At 42.3% G+C, this 20,940-nt stretch overlaps 1 protein-coding gene across 2 annotated transcripts in view; it reads right to left on the minus strand.

Moving 5' to 3' along the window:
* Positions 1-18,969, minus strand: part of SLC9A7 (solute carrier family 9 member A7) — a 117,578-nt gene extending 98,609 nt beyond the window's left edge. Inside the window, exon 1 of one of the 2 annotated variants that reach the window (XM_036304355.1) lies at positions 18,519-18,969. In XM_036304355.1, coding sequence (XP_036160248.1) covers positions 18,519-18,852 — 334 coding nt within the window. In that variant the 5' untranslated portion in view covers positions 18,853-18,969. The remainder of the gene's footprint in view (positions 1-18,518) is intronic. The other variant, XM_036304356.1, reaches the window with a different exon arrangement.
* Positions 18,970-20,940: the final 1,971 nt, after the last annotated feature.

Consider the following 20,940-nt stretch of genomic DNA (forward strand, 5'->3'; position numbering starts at 1 on the left):
GAAGAGTGCCATCACTAATTTATTAAAAAACAACATATCTGGTTAAGTCAATAAATACCTAAAATTTTAAGTAACAATACAAAATAGAATAATGGTGGATATTAGATTATAACATAATTCTAATCTTTGTAGAATTGTTTAGTTCCTTAGCATTCATAGCATCACAAAACAATCTCATAGAGTAGCATTTAACTTCTAATTATTTCTTTGGTATCACACACATATGACCTAATGAACTCCCATGCAATCGAGCAGCTAGCAGTGCTGAGAAATTATACTTTGCAATGTCAAACTTTAAAAATATGACTTCTAACATTTTTTGCCGTAACCGGTTTGGCTCAGTGGATAGAGCATCGGACTGCAGATTGAAGGGTCCCAGGTTCGACTCCGGTCAAGGGCATGTACCTTGGTTGCAGGCACATCCCCAGTGGGGAGTGTGCAGGAGGCAGCTGATCGATGTTTCTTTCTCATCGATGTTCCTAACTCTCTATCCCTCTCTGCCTTCCTCTCTGCAAAAAATCAATAAAATATTTTTTTAAAAAAAATACGACTTCTAACATTTTTAATAAAATTGCAATAATTATCTATTCCTGAAAAAAATTTCAGACTTATTTAACTTGGACATTCATTCTAAGTTAGTGATATTTTGGGTTAGTCTTGGCCAAATATTGATTTTTAACACTTGCCATTCAACAACTAGTCAAAATAGTTATTCGGTGTATCCCTAACACACGTGACCAATCTGTTAACTTTCAAGTTCTGGTTCATGATTAGCCAGTCTCCACTAAACTAATACACTCTGGGTTCAGCCTTCTCTGCCTTCAAGCATTTATGATAAATCCATAGTTACCAACATTCACACTAGAAACCCTAATCCATTTTCATACTTTGACTTTTTCACATTAATTTTCAAGATACTTCATTACAAGGCAAAAATATAATAAAAAGCATTTGACAATTTCTGGGAACTAACCTCAGCTATTAAAATGAGCATAAAGAAAATGAAGAATAATGTGGCTAAGCCCATTTAAAAGAAAAGAAATCTAGAACAATACAGTTTAAATATACAGTATAATGGACCAAAAGATGTCATTTATAATGGTAACAAGAATATAAAATATTAAGAATAAGGTTAAGAAGAAATGTGCTAAACTTAAGAGGAAAACTCATCTGAAGAACACAAAGTCTTGAAAAATGGCAAGGTCCTTGTAATAGGAAGAATCAATGTAGTAAAAATGATTCTTCCCACATTGATTCATAAATTTGATGCTATTCCAATAAGAATACAAATAGGCATTTGGACAGGAACTAGACAAGTTGATTTTTGGGACAGATACAAAACTAAACAGACAAGAAGAACCATGAAAACTCAGGGGTGGGGGGTCGGGGAATGGTCAATGAGGGGGCATTAGCTCTACCAGAATTTAAAATACTCTGAGTGGTTCTCAACCTTGGCTGCACATTAGAATCACCTGGGAATCTTTTTAAAATCCTGATTTCTGGGCCTCATCCTCCGGAAATTCTGTTTCTTTGTTACTCATGTTGTGGCCTCACCCCATAACAAAGAAACAGAATTTCCAGAGGTTGAGGCCCAGAAATCAGGATTTTAAAAAGATTCCCAGGTGATTCTAATGTGCAGCCAAGGTTGAGAACCATTGCTCTAAGTGTTTCAAGCATTGGTACTAATTAATAATGGTATATAATATTAATATTGGTGGCATTAATTTATGAATAGAGACATACCAATAAAAAGTCCAGAAATACATACAGCATTTAGTATATGAGAGAAGTGGTGTTGGGACAACTAGGTAGACATTTGGAAAACACCATTCTATAGATGAAGTCTATACATCTTAAGAAGGAAAAATTGAAAACTCCAACTACTTGATAGCAACAACAAAAATCTAATAGGGGAAACACATAATCAAAGTTTAAAAAACACACAAACTGATCCCTGGCCAGTGTGGCTCAGTGGTAGAGCACCAGCCTGTGCACAGAAAGGTAGTGGGTCTGATTCCCATTCAAGAGATGCATCTGGATTGCAGGTTCCTTCCTCCCTGGGTCTTTTGACCCAGTGATCTCATTCCTGGGAAAACATCCTAAGAAGCCCAAAACACCAATCAGAAAGAATATATGCACCCCTATGTTCATAGCAGCATTATTTACAATAGCCAAGATAAGGAAACAGCCTAAGTGTCCGTCAGTAGATGAGAGAATAAAAAAGTTGTGGTACATTTACACAATGGAATACTATGCAGCAGTAAAAAGAAGAAGAAGAAGAAGAAGGATCTCTTACCCTTTGCAACAGCATGGATGGACCTGGAAATTTTTATGCTAAGTTAAATAAACCAGTCAGAGAAGACAAAAACCATATGATCTCACTTAAATGTGGAATCTAATGAACAAAATAAACTGATAAACAAAATAGAACCAGAGGCATGGATACATGGAACAGATTGACAGCTGTCAGAGGGGAAAGGGGTGGGCGGGACTGGATGAAAGAAGCTGATTAGCCAAAAAACATATATGCACAGCCCATGGACACACACACAATGTGGTGATGGCCAGAGGGAGGGGGGCAAGGTCCGGTGGAGGAGGACAAAAGAGGGGGAAATGGGGGACATCTGTAATAGTGTCAGCAATAAAAATTCAGTGAAAAATCTATCTTGTTAGCTGATTTTTAATTGTTTCATTTGTTCTTTGTTTCTTTTTCCTCTTTTTATCCTTTCTGAAGGTTTTATTGAGCATTATTATTTCATCCATCACTTCTGTTTTTACTTGATGCTTCTTAGCTTGGTAGTGGGAAAGTGGGAGATGGGAGCATTCCCTTGTGTTCCAGTTAATCCTCAGTATTAGGTGGCCACTGTGACCCTTGGTCCTGTGACTGCGGTCTTCATAAGCATTCCTGATCCTTCTCCAAACATAATTCTGGTCCTAGCAGGTATTCATTTCCTCTCCCCAAAGCAGAGTGTCTTTGTTTTCCTGTTCGCCTTCCACAGCTGCAAAGGTTTTCCACCAGTGCCCTCAGGTGTTACCCTTCTTGAAGATCAAGACTTTTGTTCCTTAGGGAGATGGGGAGACATTTCTAGGAAAATTTTGGCAGTGGTTGTTGTTTGCCTATTCCAGCTAGCACATGGGAGAAACTTTCTTAGGACTCTTTTTTATCTTCCCTGTGAGCATCTGGTGGGGTCCTGAAGGGAAAAAAAATCTACAAGGGAGTGAGAACTTCCTATACCCAAAGCCCCCATCTTTAGCAATTCATTAAAAATTTCTAGTTTAATCTTACTGGCTTATATGACATTCAGCAGTGTCTGTCCCAGGTAAGCACAGGCTCAGGTTGGTTTCTCCCTGGAGTGGCACCTGTCTCTCTCCTGATTTGGGGCTAGCTGTTTGCCCTAAAATCTGTTTTCTGCTGGTTTCAAGAAAAGTCATTAATTTGCAAGTTGTCTATCTTTTTTCCTTATTGTAAGGATGAGCGCTCTACAGTCAATATCTCTGAGCTAAAACCAGAAGGTTGTTTATTAGTTTTTCAGGTGTACTGAACAATGAATGAAGAAAACAAGATGAAGTCAGTATAGCTAAGCTGACTTAAAATGGAGACCGTGTAGTCAAGCTGACAAAATGTATTCAGATCAAATGAGCTAATGCATGAGGAATAGATTTTATTTTCCTTTAGCCTGAGGACTTAAACTTTTCAGCTGTGCGTCAATGCCTGGATGGATGGATGGATGGATGGATAGATAGATAGATAGATAATCACATAACCCTCTGAAGAACTTAGGAAATAATGTTCATGTGTCCAGACCACCCATATCCATTATCTAGACCACCAGACACCTGGAAGATTACCATCTCAGACTAATCCATAGGCTAAGAAGGCAAAACTGATTTTTCTCAAGATTGAGCTTCTTACTATAAGAACACTCAGGTTTTCTTTCTTCTTTTTAAACACTCTGGGTATTGCCTAGCTGTGTTTTTGACTTGTAAATCCTCAGACCCTTGAATAAATCTTTATCATTTATTCCTAGACATAGCCTACTGATTCATTTACACCCCATCAACAGTACTTACGTATTGTAAGCAGTTTTTATTCCACAAAGAGGGGATATTTGAAATGTTGGAAGGCTGTGTCAATCAAATCACAATTTAGCATAACAATTTGCTGAATATTTTCTTAGAAAAACATAGAAAGATTGGAGAGCCCTATAATTTAATATCTAATCAAGGTTTCTGACCAGTCTGAAATAACTGACACTCTTGCCTGACTTGCTATAATTCCAAATAAAAGAAAGAACTTGTTTTCATTAACTTTTTGTTCTTGTAACACATCAATGATTGATGTCCATTTGGCCTCCTGAGTAGAAGCAACTGCTCAAACCTGTGTCATATCTTTGATCTTGTATCATTGGACCAACCACATCCTCCATACCAGTGAGGGAGACTGAGAACGCAGCAGGTGCTTAACTGACCTACTCCCCCAGGATGTCCTCTTTTCCAGATGCCCAACTGTAATCATGAATTTTCCAAACACTAACTGCATTGCAGAGATTGAAGAAATGCTGCTATAAAACTAAGTAACATGCATTCAGAGAGATCAATATCCTCTGGCAGTGGTTCTCAGCCTTCCTAATGCCGCGACCCTTTCATACAGTTCCTCATGTTGTGGTGACCCCCAACCAAAAAATTATTTTCATTGCTACTTCATAATTGTAATGTTGCTACTGTTATGAATCGTCATGGAAATATCTGATATGCAGGGTGTGTTTTCATTGTTCACGACCCACAGGTTGAGAACCACTGCCTACGGGCACAGTTCCCTGGCTGAACTCATCAAAAAATGGCTTAGAGATGTTAGGGTCTCACTGTTAAAGTGGTCCTGTAAAAAAAGACATTGTTTACAGAAAATTTTAACAGTTTGCTGGTAAAATGATTATTGTACACATTACATTATGTTAGTTACAGTATAAAAGAGTCTTTCCTTCTCATATCTACCACTACTTCCTCTCCTTAAATAATATATAATAATTCAATAAAACAGTATTGATAGATGAGCTTACAACATAGTTGATATGGGTGCTTTTTTTTTTAATCCTCACCCAAGGCTATTTTGATTTTTAGAGAGAGGGAAAGACAGAGAGAAATATCAATGTGAGAGAAACACACCGATTGGTTGCCTCCTGCACGAGCCCCGACCAGGGCCCGGGCTGGGAAGAAGCCTGCAACCAAGGTACCTGCCCTTGACTGGAATTGAACCTGGGACCCTTTGGTCCGCAGGCTGACGCTCTATCCACTGAGCCAAACTGGCTAGAGCTTGGTGTGGGGTTTTTTATATATATAATTAACATATCAAATGTGAACAACTGTTTATCATAATTACCTCCTTCCATCTTTTAGGCATACATTACCACAGCAAATCTAGCTGTGCCTCAACACCTATCTTCCTTTCCCCCAGAGTTTGCTGATAGAGATACTGGTTCTTTTGACTCTGACCACACAGTTTTTCTCCTCACTTCTGGACCATATGTAGGTATGAAATACACTGCATACCAGATTGAGGAAGGGTACTCATTCCAGTCCTAAGCTAATGTGCCCTCTGATTCATTTTCTGCCCTTTCTTACTCTGCTACATGTTTGGGGGATGGGGAAGTGAGAGGAGAAGGTGACCCCTGTAGACTATGTTTCCAGGCCCCCTTCCAAGTGAATTCCAGTTAGATACAGCCAATGAGTGGCACAGGTGAGAGGCTAGAGGGTGAGATGAAAAAAGAAGGTAGGGTATCTCTACTTGTTCTCTCTCCCTTTTTCCCTTTCTCCTTCTGTCCCTCTCTTTCTTCTCTCAGGCAATGGCTCTGTGGTCTCCATGGCTGAAGCTCCCACCAGACAGCCCTTGCTCCAGCTCCAATGTCTCACTAGGCAGCCCCCCCCCCCCAGAGGTTCCAGTTCCTGCCAGGCAACCTCATTCCCAGGCTCTGGTAATACCACCTTCTGCCTATGTCAGCCCTAGGGGTGGCAGTTGCTTCCTGCTGTTGCTTATCACTAAGTTGCTTCAATGTACCCAGTTTGGCTTCTCAGTTCTTCCAATGCTTTGGTTCACAGTTGCCTCCTACTCAACTACTTGCCTCTTTTTCCTGAGTGGACTGGGGGGAATTCATCTGTCATATCAGAGTTCTACCCTTTACCACATTTCCTCACAATAGATAAAAATCACTACAGTATTACGATCTTGTCTGTGTCTCTCTTCAGTGCCATCATAAACACTCTGCACAACACTGCCATTGAACACAGACAATTCTCTCATTCATGCCACTGAAGAGAATCACTCTGGCTCATTCATAGGCTACTCTGTTAATGAATGCAATTGTTTCTTTCCAGAAAGAAACAGACAAAGGCCCAGCAGGTAATAATATCAGTTATTTCAAACTGATCAGTGGTTCAGCATTGACCCATGAACTAGGAGATCACGGTTTGATTCCCAGTCAGGGCACATGCCTGGGTTGCAGGCTTGATCCCCGGTGTGGGGCATGTGGAAGGCAGCCGGATCAATGATTCTCTCTCATCATTGATGTTTCTCCCTCTCCTTTCCTCTCTCTAAAATCAATAAAAACATTTTAAAAATAGTATCAGACAAAGGTTTTAAAATAATTATTATATTTATGTTCAAGAAGTTAAGCAGAGACATGGAAGATATAAAAAAGACCCAAATAGAACTTCTAAGCATAATAACTACAATATCTGAGATGAAAAATACACTGGGTAGAATTCATGGCAGATTAGATACTGTGAAAGAAAAGGTGGGTTAAGAAAGACACAGCAAAAAATTTAAAAAATAAAAACACACAGAAAAAATATGAAAATACACTAGTGAGCTGTAGAACAACTTGAAGTAGTCTAAGGTACAGGCAACTGGAGCACATAAATACGGAAAGGATAAAAAGAATATATGAAGAAATAATGGCCGAAATTTTTTCAAACTTAATGAAAACCATAAAACCACAGGCTCAAGAAATCAGATGAATCCCAAGCAAAAGAAACATGAAGAAAACTACGCCACAGTCAATTATAAGTAAATTGCTCAATACCAATAATAAACAGAAAATCCTAAAAGCAGCCCGAGGAGAAAGACGTCACATACAGAAGAACAAAGACAAGAATGAGAAACAACAAACAAAAAGATGATGGAGCAAGAAATAGAGAAAAGGGAAAAAACAGCCTAGAATTCTATATCCAGCAAAAACATCTTTCAAAATGAAGGTGAAAATAAAGGCATATTTACACATACAAATGCTGAAAGAATTTATCAGCAATCCATACTATAATAAATGTTAAAGCATACCCTCCTGGCAGAAGGAAAATGACACCAGATGGAAATAAGAAACACTGGACTGAAGAATACAGTGGGGCCTTGACTTACGAGTTTAATTCGTTCCATGACGGAGCTCGTAACTCAAATTACTCGTATGTCAAATCAACAGTGAACGAGTGAGACACGTGATGCTGGGATGATGTTGTGGGGTTCACTGAAACGTTCGCTGCGCCAACTAGCGGTGGGGTATCTGAAGCTGGCTCATAACCTGAATTTTAGCTCACAACTCAAAGCAAAAAATCGGCTGAGAGACGGCTCATATCTCGAAAAACTCGTTAGTCGGGACACTCGTAAGTCAAAGCCCCAGTGTACTGGAAATCTATCTATAGATATAAAAGACTAATATGCAAAGTGTCCCCTCGGGAGTTTGATTGCTTGCTATGCCATGCACTGACCACCAGGGGGTGGCGCTGAACAAAGGAAGGCCCCAGCCAGCAGCCAGAAGGCCCCGATCGGCCCTGATCATCAGCCAGGCCTTAGGGACCCTATCCATGCACAAATTTCATTCACCGGGCCTCTAGTTCAGCTATAAAATAAAATGAAGTAATGATGCATGTTACAACATAAATAAACGTTGAAAATAGTATGCTAAGTGACAGAAGCCAGTCACAAAGGACCACATAGTACATAAAATGGCCAAAACAAACTCCATAGAAACAGAAAGTAGATTGTTATGGTTAATACGCCACAAGGAAATGTTAGAATTCCAACCAAACTATAGTTGTCTAGGGCTGGATATGTTGGGAGAAAATAAGATGTGACTACTAACAGATACAGTGTTTCTTGTGGGGGTGATGAAAAATGTTCTAAAATTGACAGTGGTGAAAAACTGATAGAACTACATAGAAAATAGTGGTGGAAGATGATTTGACTTTGGGTGGTGGGCACACAGTGCAATATACAGATCTTGTAACATAGAAATCTATCCCTGAAATCTATATGACTCTTAACCAATGTCACCTCAATAAATTTTTTTATTAAGTTATTACATATATGTCCTTATCCCCACGTAACCCCCTATCCCTCCCACTCATGCCCTCACCCCCCTGTTGTCTGTGTCCATTGGTCAGGCCTATATGCTTGCATATAAGACCTTTGGTTGATCTCTCTCCCTTACCCCCACCCTCCCCTAGCTTCCCTCTGAGGTTTGATGGTCTGATCGATGCTTCTCTGTCTCTGGATCTATCCTTGTTCATCAGTTTATGTTGTTCATTATATTCCACAAATGAGTGAGATCATGTGATATTTATCTTTCTCTGACTGGCTTATTTCACTTGGCATAATGCTCTCCAGGTCCATCCATGCTGTTGCAAATGGTAAGAGTTCCTTCTTTTTTACTGCAGCGTAGTATTCCATTGTGTAGATGAAACAGCCCAATAAATTTTTTTAAAAAAAGAACTACTAGAAAATCAAGAATATAGAGTATTCAAACTAGAACAGCTAAAACACTTTTTAAAAAGAATTAAGTTGGAAGGGACTCAATTTTAAAAGCCACTATAAAGCTTTAGTAAGCAAGACGGTGTGGTATTAGCAGAAGACTAGATATGGAGATAAATGAAAAAAATCATAGAAAGTCTAGAAATATATCCACACAAATATCTGCAATTGATTTTGGACAAAGTTGCAAAAGTAATTTAATGAAGAAAAGATAATCTTTTCAACAAACGTGTTGGGAAAATTAAACACCCATGCATTAAAAAATAAACCTAAACCTAATAAACCTCATACCTTTTACAAAAACTAACTCAAAATAAATCACAGATTTAAATGTGAAACACAAAACCATAAGACTTTTAGAAAAAAACATAAGAGAAAACCTTTTTGACCTGGGGCTCAGCGATGAGGTTTTAGACATGACACCAAAAGCACAATCAATAAAAAGGAAAAGTTAATAAATGAATTGCATTGAAATTTAAACTGCTTGCTCTGCAAAAGACACTTTTATGATAATGAAAACACAAGCTACAAAATGGGAGAGAATATTTGCAAATTACATATCTAACAAAGGAATTGCATCCAAAATATATAAAGAACTCTAAAGGCAAAGAAAAACAATACAATTAGAAAATGGGCAAAAGAGTTGGTCACTTGAAAAAGGATATGTGAATGGCAAATAAGCACATAAAAGCATGTTCAACATTAGGGAAATGCAAATTAAAACCACAATGAGATACCACTACACATCTACTAGAATGAATAAAATAAAAAATGCTAACAATAGTAAGTGCTGGAGAGAATATGGAGCAACTGGCTCTTTTACACATCGCTAGGTAGAATGTATGGCCACTCCAGAAAACAGTTTGGTAGTTTCCTTATAAAGTTATGGGGGGGATGATGACACATTTGTAATTCCTTAACTAATAAAGAATTTAAAGATAAAAACAAATAAAGTTAAACTTACTCTTACCCTATAACCCAACAATCCTATTCCTGCTTCTTTACCATAGAAAAATGAAAACTATGTTCACATAAAAACCCATAAACTAATATTTATAGTAGCTCTATTCATAATCACACACAAAATTGGAAACAACCCAGAGTTCCTTCAACTGGCAAATGAATAAACAACCTGTTATGTCCATAAAATGGAATCTGACTCAGCAATAAAAATGAGCTAACTATACATAACATGCAACAACATGGGTGAATCTCAAAGGCATTATGCTGAGTGAAAAAAACTAATCCCAAAAGATTAGATACTGAAAGGTTCCCTTTATACAACATATTTGAAAAGGCAAAACTATAGTGATGGAGAATAGATCAGTGGTTGTCAGAGTGAGACCGTAGCATGAGAGATTTTAAGAAGGATGGAACTAGTGTTCATTTCGATTGTGGTGGTGGTTGCACATATCTACACAAATGTTCCAATCCATAGAACTGTGCATCAAAAGTCCATTTTACTTGCGATAATTTAAAAAATAACATCAATCAATCTAAACAAGTAGAAATTTTAAAAATAAAAGAGTGTCGATGAAATAAGAGTGTTCCCTCAGGAACACAAAAAGCTAACAGTCCGTTGACACCACGTGTAATCTGCAGGAAAGAGTTAACACAATAGGCCTGATGTTGGTATCTCTAGGAGGACCTGCTTGCATCATCGGCCCTTGCAATAGCTCCTGGGAACTTGACCTATAAAATAGTCCGTATGCTCCTAAATGATAGGGTTGTTTTGTGTGCCTGGAATACTGAATTCTGCCTTACCAGCCTGGCTAACTTAATTGTTTCTGCAAGAGTGATTTATGGTGAACACCTGCTTTCCTTCTGGGAGTCAGAAATTTCAGTAAGATAAGTCCTCAATAAAAAAAAAGACTGAGTCTTAAGCAAGTTTCCCTAGGCAGAAACACTATGCGTGTGCTTAATTGTAGGAGGAAGAAGCTTGTTCTGTGAAACCCCACCCTAATCCCCTAAGGGAGAACTTTAGAAACCTACATCTAGCCTCTTCCACATTCCACCTACTACATCTTTTTCTCTTGCTGATCCTGCTGCGTATCCTATCGCTGTAATAAATCATAACTGCAGCTACAAATGTCTCTGAATCCCATGAGTCTTTCTAGCAAATCACTAAATGTGTGGATGACTGTCAGATGCCCAAAACAGTTACCAAATGTAAGTGGTACTTTATATCTTAACCCTTTCCTAAAACCCTTTCTCTAGAACTGTGCTGCCTATTCTTCAGCCTCCTTTAGAATCCCAAGCAATGCCATATCCACTATAGTCATAAACATCTGCCTCAGGTCCTTGAAACAGCCTCGTATGTCACACCAAGTTCCAAGTGGAAGTCAGAGCCTGGTGTAAGTACAACTTACAATTAGGTTCAGTAGCAAGTAACAAAGACACATTACTTTCACACATATAAGGAGTCCAGAAGTATGAAGACCTGACATGGCAGCTCTATGCTATCAGAGACCCCAGCTCCATTTATAGGGTGTCCCCAAAAATGTATATACACACTTTGAATAATTATAAAGGCAGTGTTTCTTTTTCTTTTCTTTTTTAAAATATGTTTTTATTGATTTCAGAGAGGAAGGGAGAGAGAGATATAAACATCACTGAGAGAAAATCATTGATCGGCGGCCTCCTGCACACCTCCTATTGGAGATTGAGCCTGCACCCTGGGCATCTGCCCTTGACTGGAATCGAACCTGGGACACTTCAGTTTGCAGGCTGATGCTCTATCCACTGAGTCAAACCGGCTAGGTCCACAATGGTTAGAGCACTCTTCTTGGCTTATAGATGGCTGCCTTCTTGCTGTTATCCTCACATGGGAGAGCAAGGGGGAGCTCTGGTTTCTTCTTTGTCTTATAAAGGCACTAATCTCGCCATGGAGACCCACCTTCATGACCTCATCTAACCTCCCCTAAGCCCCACTTGCAAGTATCATCACATTGGAGGTTAGAGCATCAACGTGCGAATGGGAGGGGGGGCCATAATTCAGTCCATAACAAACGCTTCTCCACCTTTTTGTTTCCCTCAACAAAGACCTTCTGAAGAAACCACAGTAATGGTCTTGTAGATTGTCCCATGTCTTGGATATTTCTTTTTGCATGATATTTTATAATTCGTTTCTTTGTCCCCTATATTTCTTATAAACTGGAAGATATGCCTAAAACCTCAATTCCCTTCCAAAGAAATGTTTGGAGATGAATACTACACACAGGTAAAGCTGCATGTTTCCTATTACATCACATAAGGAGGCTCATAATACCAGAGAGTTTCACAGGGAGCAAGGATAAAATTGATGACTGTTATAAGACTGATGGCTGCACCTCTCCACTGTAAAGGCACAGTCCTTCCTGTGTGGTAGTCAAGTAAATGTGGGGTGATACTCATCACCATGCAACTATGCATGTTCCCCGTCTCAGCTACAACTCTTTTTTTAAAATATATTTTTCATTGATTTCAGAGAGGAAAGGAGAGGGAGAGAGAGACAGATAAACATCGATGAGGAGAGAGAGTTATTGATAGGCTGCATGCCCCCTACGGGGATGAAGCCCGCAACCTGGGCATGTGCCCTTGACCGGAATTAAACCTGGGACCCTTTCACTCCACAAGCTGTTGCTCTATCCACTGAGCCAAACCGGCTAGGACTCACCTACAACTCTTGAATTCACTGAAAATCCTTATCTAAAACAGTTATCATTGGGAGTTGTGAAATGGTGATTTTCTAATTACATCATTCTAAAAAGGTTAACTTCTGAAAGTTCTAAGAAACACTTTCAGGGAAAAAAGTCATTTTTCTCATTTTAAACTTTCAAATAACTAATGCTACCTAATCACATAATTATAATCTATTTCTAATTCATTTTTTTGCTACATAGAAGCCATTTGCTTTATTGTTAAACAGCATTCAATTGCAAAAGTAATGTGTCTTTGTTAAAGGAACTTCAGGCCACTCAGAAGAATATACTGGTAAAGGGAAAAGTAACATCTCCCTCCCTCTCTCTTATCAACTGGTCCCACTGCCAAAAGATAACCACAGCTAAGTTTGTTTATCTTTCCAGAGAAGCATGCATGTCATATATAAATGTCTAGACAATGTGTGTGTGTGTGTGTGTGTGTGTGTGTGTGTATTATACCAGTGATGGCAAACCTATGACACGTGTGTCAGAGGTGACATGAGAACTCACTTTTTTGGTTGATTTTTCTTTGTTAAATGGCATTTAAATATATAAAATAAATATCAAAAATATAAGTCTTTGTTTTACTATGGTTGCAAATATCAAAAAATTTCTATATGTGACACGGCACCAGAGTTAAGTTAGGGTTTTTCAAAATGCTGACACGCCGAGCTCAAAAGGATTGCCATCACTGTATTATACTATTTTATATATATAGTGATCCGCTGCACAAAATTCATGAGGGGTGGGGTGGTCCCTCAGCCCGACCTGCACCCTCTACAAACTGGGACCCCTCAGGGGATGTCCAACTGCCTCTCGCAATCTGGGACTGCTGGCTCCTAACCGCTCTCCTGCCTGCCGGCCTGCTTGGCCCCAACTGCCCCCCTGCTGGCCTGCTTGCCCCCAACTGGCCCCCCCAGCTGGCCTGCTCGCCCCCAAATGCCCCCCCATGCTGGCCTGATCACCCCCAACTGCCCTCCCCTCCTGGCCTGATCACCCCTAACTGCTTCTGCCTCAGCCCTGCCACCATGGCTTTCTCTGGAAGGTCTCCTGGTCTAATTAGCATATTATCCTTTTATTAATATATATATATATATATATATATATATATATATATATATATAAAGAATAATACTACACATGCTGTTCTGTGCCTTGTTTTTTCCACAATAGTATGTATGGACAGCTGCCTTAATTTAACCAGTCCCTTCTTCATGAGGTATTGCAGCAAATCCTTGTTTCTACTGCAACAAATACTGCAGTGCAAGTAACATAACATGCTAATTAATGCCAGTATTTATGAAGAATAAAGTCTAAGAATTGAGTCTGCTCGATAAAAGAGTAAGGTACCTATATTGTACATTTTTTCTAGGTATTAACAAATAGCCCACCAAAAAATGACAGTTCTCCTCATCCCCCTAACTGTATCCGACTGCACTGTCGAACTATATAGCAGGCCTCTATTGAACCAACCCCAAATAGCAACGCTGACCAAAGAATCACAAAGTCTGAAGGGAGGGTGAAAACTAATACTTAAGTACCAGAAACTGCACTTGAGCTTTAGAGTACCTCTTTCATGCAATGATCCTATAAGGTGAGTGGCATTGTCTCCATTTTTTTAAATGAGTTTATTTGAACCGAACTGATGATGTGCAGGGAAGCAAGATGTCCTTGTCTCCATTTTTGATAAGAGGAAACGAAGGCTCAGAGAGCTTCCTCCATGTTATACACAGCTTTATAAGTAACCAGGCCAGCATGTGAACGAACCCAGGCAATCTGGTACCAACGTGAGACCACACAGAGCTGTCCCAAACTAGGGCCAAAAGTAATGAGTTCTTTTAAAAAACCAGTGCTCCTGGTTAACCAGGAAGAAGGTGGTGCCAAAATGTTTGCTCACAGGGTCATATGTCGATTTCATGCTACTGCAGAGTCATATTTCTCCCATTCAGACTTTGCCTATGAACCCACTCTCAGGCTGTGCTTAGCAATCCAGCTCCAACAAAGCAACCATGAGCCTACGGGCCACAGAACCTCGAGGGGCTGACCCCCATGGACTTGGAAAGTTGATAGGCGGGGAGCAGAGGGGAAACAAGAAGCAGGTGGTAGGCTAGCGTGGCCAACTTAGATATTTTGGAGCCGTATCAGTTGTCACAAAAACATTATGGGGGAAGTGGAACTACTGAACACATGAGAGAGAACCACAATGAACTGCCGCAGTCTGTTTATACCAGCTTTCCCTGCCTTGAACACTTGCTATTTCTGCTGCACAGACATGCTGTGCCCAGTAACTTTAGGATGGCACTTAATCACTACTGGGCCAGACAGCTGGGATCTCCCTGCCCTGACAAAACAGGTTAGACTGGTGGCCTTGCCTGCTGCCATGCAGCTCCCACGGCAAGGTCTGGAGCACTGCTTTCAACTTCCCTGGAGTCTGGTCTGTGGTTACCTTCCATTGTAGCTGTCTGTCTGGGGCTTTTGTCAGGGAGGAGTGCTTATAACTCTTTCTTGGTTGATGGGGAAGTTCTTTCCATTTAAATGGTAAGCATTCACAGGGTATCTGTCTCTTATTGTCCTTAGGTCCTCTGCACCAAAGTAAGTGTTGTTATTGGATCTATTTGTGCACATCACTCCTAATGTAACATCAGCTATTCATTGGTAATAATGGGATAAAAAGGAGGAGGGAGGAAGGGGAAAATTCTTCCCCTTCCCTCATATTGTCTCAGTTCCAGGAACAGGGCTCCAGAAGCTCCACGGATACAGACAATTGAAAGGTCACAGGAACCTGACAACATAATGTGACGTAAATAGGGAGAAGTGGGCATCAAATTGGATGATCTGAGGAGCATCTTAAAATACCATCACAAATGCCACAGAATGAGGGCATGGACCCACTTCCATAGTTTAAAAATCAAATAGCACAAAAGGGTATAGATTGATGTCTCCCTCCCACCTCTATGTCACAGACACCCAGTTCCTACCCACTCTCCCGCCCATCATGGAAACCAATGTGACTTAGTCTATTGCATGCCCTTCCACAGATATTTTATGATTATACTGGCCAATATATATTATCACAATTCATTTTAATACATTACTACATATATAAAAGCCTTCCCTCTCAGATTAAAGTACCACTTAAATATCTTTAAGTGGCAGATATTCGATTTTTTGAATTTTTTTTATTGATTTCAGAGAGAGAAAGGAAGAAGGAGAGAGAAATATCAATGATGAGAGAGAATCATCAACCTGCTGCCTCCTGCAGCCAGGGCATGTGCCCTCGACTGGGAATTGAACTGTGATCTCGTGGTTCATAGGTCTATGCTCAACAACTGAGCACCCCCAGCTGGGAAGAAATTAGATTTTTTTTTTTAATTTCAAAATGAAGAGTTTTGACATTCACAGTTGAACTCTCACTCATAAAAATTTGGCCACATTCAAAAGTTAAATTGTTTACCTCCAGAAATGAAGTTGGTCACCAGCATGCAGCAAGTTTCCTTGGGTTGTTTTGTCCCTTATTACTCAGAGGCAATAGGACAATTACTCACTTCCTCTATTGATCTCAGCAAATGCAATCTGAATGCTTACTATTAAAAAAGAGAAGTCCTGAAAAATCTGTACTGCATCTACTTGTGTTCAAAGATTTTCAAATTGAATTTTTTATCAGAATCACAACAGTCTTCAGTACATAATGAATAATGAGCTAATCAAATGACATTAGAATTCAGATTGGGGAAGCATCTTGAAACAGAGAGTAAATATCCCTAAAAGAGATAAATGTTTTCTCACAATTACAGGCAACCACATCAAAATATTAGTATTTGGGCCCTAGCTGGTTTGGCTCAGTGGATAGAGCATCGGCTTATGGACTGAAGGATCCCAGGTTCAATTCTGGTCACAGGCACGTGCCTGGGTAGTGGGCTTGATCCCCAGTGGGGGGCGCGCAGGAAGCAGCCCATCAATGATTCTCTCTCATCACTGATGTTTCTATCTCTCTCCCTCTCCCTCTCCCTCTCCCTCTCCTCTCCTCTCTGAAGTCAATAAAATAAATAAATATTTTTTAAATATATATAAATATTAGTATTTGGTATAACCCAGGACATCTATATTGACAAACTAAATTTCTTAAGACATTTCAAAGTAATACTAAAACCCAAAGATGTAGTACAAAAATTACACAGTATGCTATGAGACGAAGTCACCTTTTCTGAACAATCATCAATTAAACCAGATTTTGGTAACATGAAATGAAACAGCAGTGTAGCATGGCCCCAACGACTAAAAAGCTTGTGATGAGTTTAAAAAGTACATATCAGCAAAGGAAAATTCCACTGCTGTTTCTAAGCCTTAAGATGAAGGTGACTGAGCTCCTAAGAACATGGAGTACTCCTCAGAAAATGTGTTTTTTTTAATCCCCATTTATTTTCTATGCACTTGAGTATGTATTTATGAGCCTGTCAAAGCTACCTTCTAAAAGTATTTCACATTGTACTTTAATGAACTGGATATAGGGGTTATAAAACCAAAATATTTTCAAGGCTACATGATATAAAGGCAATCTTCACTTGCATTACGGCTCAGAGTCCATCGCCAGAAATGACAACGTTCTTGAACACCCCACTCTGCTCTCTGCTCAGGAAACCCCCTAGCTTAACTGCAGCCTTGGTTTCAAACATTTGTCACCAACTGACACAAACCACAAAGCTCAAGAACGACCAGGCATCCAGGCCAAAGATTATACCTGTAATTTGCAACAACCAAACTCAGTTTTGGACGTGGTCCTGTTTCCATTCAAGATCTGTGGAGGCCAATACCCCGTGAAAAGTCCAGGACTCCCCACAGCACTTCGTAATCTTGGGCTGTCAACAACCAATCAAGAACCAATCAAGGCTCAGGGCCAAGGGTAATTTTCACATTAAAGATTAAGGTGTCTGCTTTCCATTCTCTCCTGAATGGAAATTGAGTGGAGAGATCTCTCCAGTAGAAGTGATAAAGTCAAACGCTGCCTATTGGGAACAGTTGTGAAGTGGGCTCATTTATTTCACATGAGGACGCTCACGTGGGCTTTAACACTACTGCATTAAATTCAAAATGAGAATACTTGGTTCCAGTTTGGAGTCATGGAGAGGGCGCAGTCGGGGGGCATTGTCGGGGGTGGGGGGAGAGGGGGAAGATGATTCGGATTATGGCTAAATGACACCGATGTAATGACAGGAGATTTGTAAGGGCCTCTGTGCAGGTGACACACCATGTGCCATTAAATCCAGAAAAGCATGGTGGCATCAGCCCACCCGTCACAATAAAAGAAGGCTGACTCCGGAATGAAAACCACTACTTATCCTCTTCATACAGTCACAAACGTTTCTTCAAAGTCGTGCCCCTGTTATGATCTGAGGAAAACAAAAGCTCCTCTCCGCCTGGAGAGGGCAAGGAATTGGATATAACTTCCCGCCTGGACACAAGGGTGAAAGGCGTGCGGACGTGGCTGAGCACCGCTCTGGGTCCTGACCCGCACTCACCTTTCTGGGCGCTTCATGTTCCCAGTTTATTCACCAGAGAAACACAGATCTCAGCACTGGACGACCATGGACGTGGCATCCACCAGGCCCCAGCAGCCCCTACCAAGCCAAGCCCTCAGCCCTCGCCCCCACCCTCACTGTGGCCTGACTCCTGGGGTGGCGCGGTCCCTGGCGAAGTCACCCCCTCCTGCCGGGTCACACACACCCTGCTGAGCTGAACTGGGGGACGGGGGTTCGGATCGCGATGGGGGGCAGGGGCAAGCCAGCACCCGGGGAACAGAATAGGCCCCCTCTGTGCCTTCCCTTTTCCTGGTTCCCCATGAAGAGACGTCGAAACGGGGTGGGGTTCTTTTTAACGGTCACATGCAGACAGCTGACCTTGGGAACCCACACCGTCTCCGCGGGAAAAGGAACGAAACACGTTGTGACTGAAGGGGGAGCCCAGGGAGGCACGAGGGAGGGGTCGCGCCGCGGCCGGGCCGCCCGAGGGGTGTCGGGGTGCACGGGCTCGGCTGGGGTGCTCACCGTAGATCATGGCCAGCCCAGTCTCGTGCAGGAAGCGCACCCGGCGGTGCTTAAAGAGCCAGATGGTGAGGATGGTGAGCGTGAGCAGCAGGATGAAGGTGAGCAGGCTCACGCTGTCCTGCCGGTGGCTCTCCTCCGCCTCCTTCTCGGTGGCGAGCTCCTCCATGGCGCTGCTGTCCTCGGCCGCCGCCCCAGAGGAGGAGGCCGCGGCCGCGACACGCAGCCCCCGACCCAGCAGCAGCGGCGGCAGCAGCAGCAGCGGCGGCAGCCGCGGTGGCAGCGCCCGGGCTGCCCGCCCCAGGCCGAGGCGCGCCGCGTCCCCGCCGGGCTCCATGGTCCCTCCGCTGCCCGCGCCTCCTGCGCGCGCGGACCGGCAGCCCGCGCCGTCGGGGGGTGGACTTGGCGCCGCCGCCGACCTGCCCCGCCGGAGTGGCGCTCGGTGGCCGCCGCAGCTCCTCCTCCTGCTGCCGCCGCTGCGGGCGCCCGGTCGGGGGAGGGGAGCGCGCAGTGCGCAGGATCCCCAAGCACCGCCCCCCGCCCGCGCACCTGTTCGGCCCCCAGCCGCGCGGGGCCCAGCGTGGGCCGGCCACGGCAGCGGGCTTGGCTGTGGTCCGCCGATCCTCTAGCCAGCTCCCCCCCGCCTCCCCCCCACCCCCCGGCCGATCGGCGCCCCTCCCCCCAGTCCTGGCGTACCTGGCCAGGCCGTCTGGGTTCGCGGAGTCCCAGAATGTGCCAGGCTTCCTTCAAACCTCTGCTCTAGTCGGCCAGAAAATGAGAACCCACAGGGGGTCGGGATGGGAAAGAGCTGACTTCTTCATTCTGGGAAAGGGGTGGAAGGAACTGAACATCTGCCACTCCAGGTAGAGGAGCAGCGGGGTGAGGGGGCCGGGGATGACGCTGGTGGTCCTTTTACCTTGACCTTTTGGTAGCCCAGGAAAGCTTTGGAGGATTCTTAGGACCAGGCCCATCTCTGGGGGAAAAAAATATATAAAGTGTCTGAAACATGAAACCTCTTGGAAGAAATTCTCAGGAGCTAGAATTTTCAATGCATCTCGTTCTTCTGGTCAAGGAAGAAAGGAGACCAAATTGTGAAATCGCTGAACTCCCAGTGCCTAGCACTGAACTCGTAAAGTGTTTATTGAAAGGCATACCAACTACCCAGATTTCTCGCCCAGAGGCGTTTGCACTTTTAAGAAGGAAGCAATGCTGAGCTAAAAGAAGTCATAATAGGGTAGGCCTGGCATTAGGTAGGAAAGGTATTTAGGCTAAGGTAGCCTTCCTGGTTCCCCTCTAAGTGAACACTCTGGCAAGCCTGCTTAGGACCTTCTTGAAGCAAGACAATTACTTCATATAGACTTTAGCTGGAGTCTTTCCTATTCCTCCACTGTCACCCAGCCCCTGCAAAAATCATATACCTTGAAGTTCCATGCAGGTTCTTTTTTTTTTTTAAATATATTTTATTGATTTCTTACAGAGAGGAAGGGAGAGGGATAGAGAGCCAGAAACATCCATGAGAGAGAAACATGGATCAGCTGTCTCCTGCACGCCCCCCACTGGGGATGTGCCCGCAACCAAGGTACATGCCCCTGACCGGAATCGAACCCGGGACCCCTGAGTCTGCAGGCCGAAGCTCTATCCACTGAGCTAAACCGGTTCTGGCTCCATGCAGGTTCTTAATGCAATAGCAAACCCTAAAGATCTGGATGGTGACAGAGAAAGTTATACAATAATGGGAAAACTTGATCTAATTTCTGGAGACTCATTAAAATCCATGTTTGCTGAAAAATGGCCATATTGATCATCACATTTAACATTACGCCCTCTTGGGTCTCCAAAAGTTAAAAACAGAAGTTCTCTCTATATAGCTCATACTGAGCACAACTCAGGAGCTACTTTACAGGTACAAAATTCTTAGTACATGTAGCAGATTATATTTTCCAAAAATGCCCACAACCATATTCCAATCCCACATGCTCTTGCAGAACCGTGTCGCTCGCCTGTCAATAAATGGCATCTATGTTCCCAACCCTTGAACTTAAGTGGACCCTTGTGACTGCCTCAAAGAATAGGATGTGGCAATGGAGACGGATAACCTGTGAAGCGAAGTCATAAAAGGCAATCTAGTGTCCACCTGGCTCACTCTCATGCTCTTGTTCTCCACTCGCTGTGCAGCCCTGACCTTCCATGTAAGAAATCTAGACTACAATGAGATACCACCTCACACCCGTCAGAATGGCTGTCATCAAAAAGACCAGAGATAACAAATGCTGATGAGAATGTGGAGAAAAGGGAACCCTTGGGCACTGTTGGTGAGAATGTAAATTGGTGCAGCCACTAGGAAAAATAGTATGGGGTTACTTCAAAAATTAAAATTAGAACTCCCATATGATCCAGCAGTCCCACTTCTAAGTCTATATCCAAA

This window comes from Myotis myotis, unplaced genomic scaffold (genome assembly GCF_014108235.1).
Source record: "Myotis myotis isolate mMyoMyo1 unplaced genomic scaffold, mMyoMyo1.p scaffold_m19_p_4, whole genome shotgun sequence".
Taxonomy (NCBI): Eukaryota; Metazoa; Chordata; class Mammalia; order Chiroptera; family Vespertilionidae; genus Myotis; species Myotis myotis.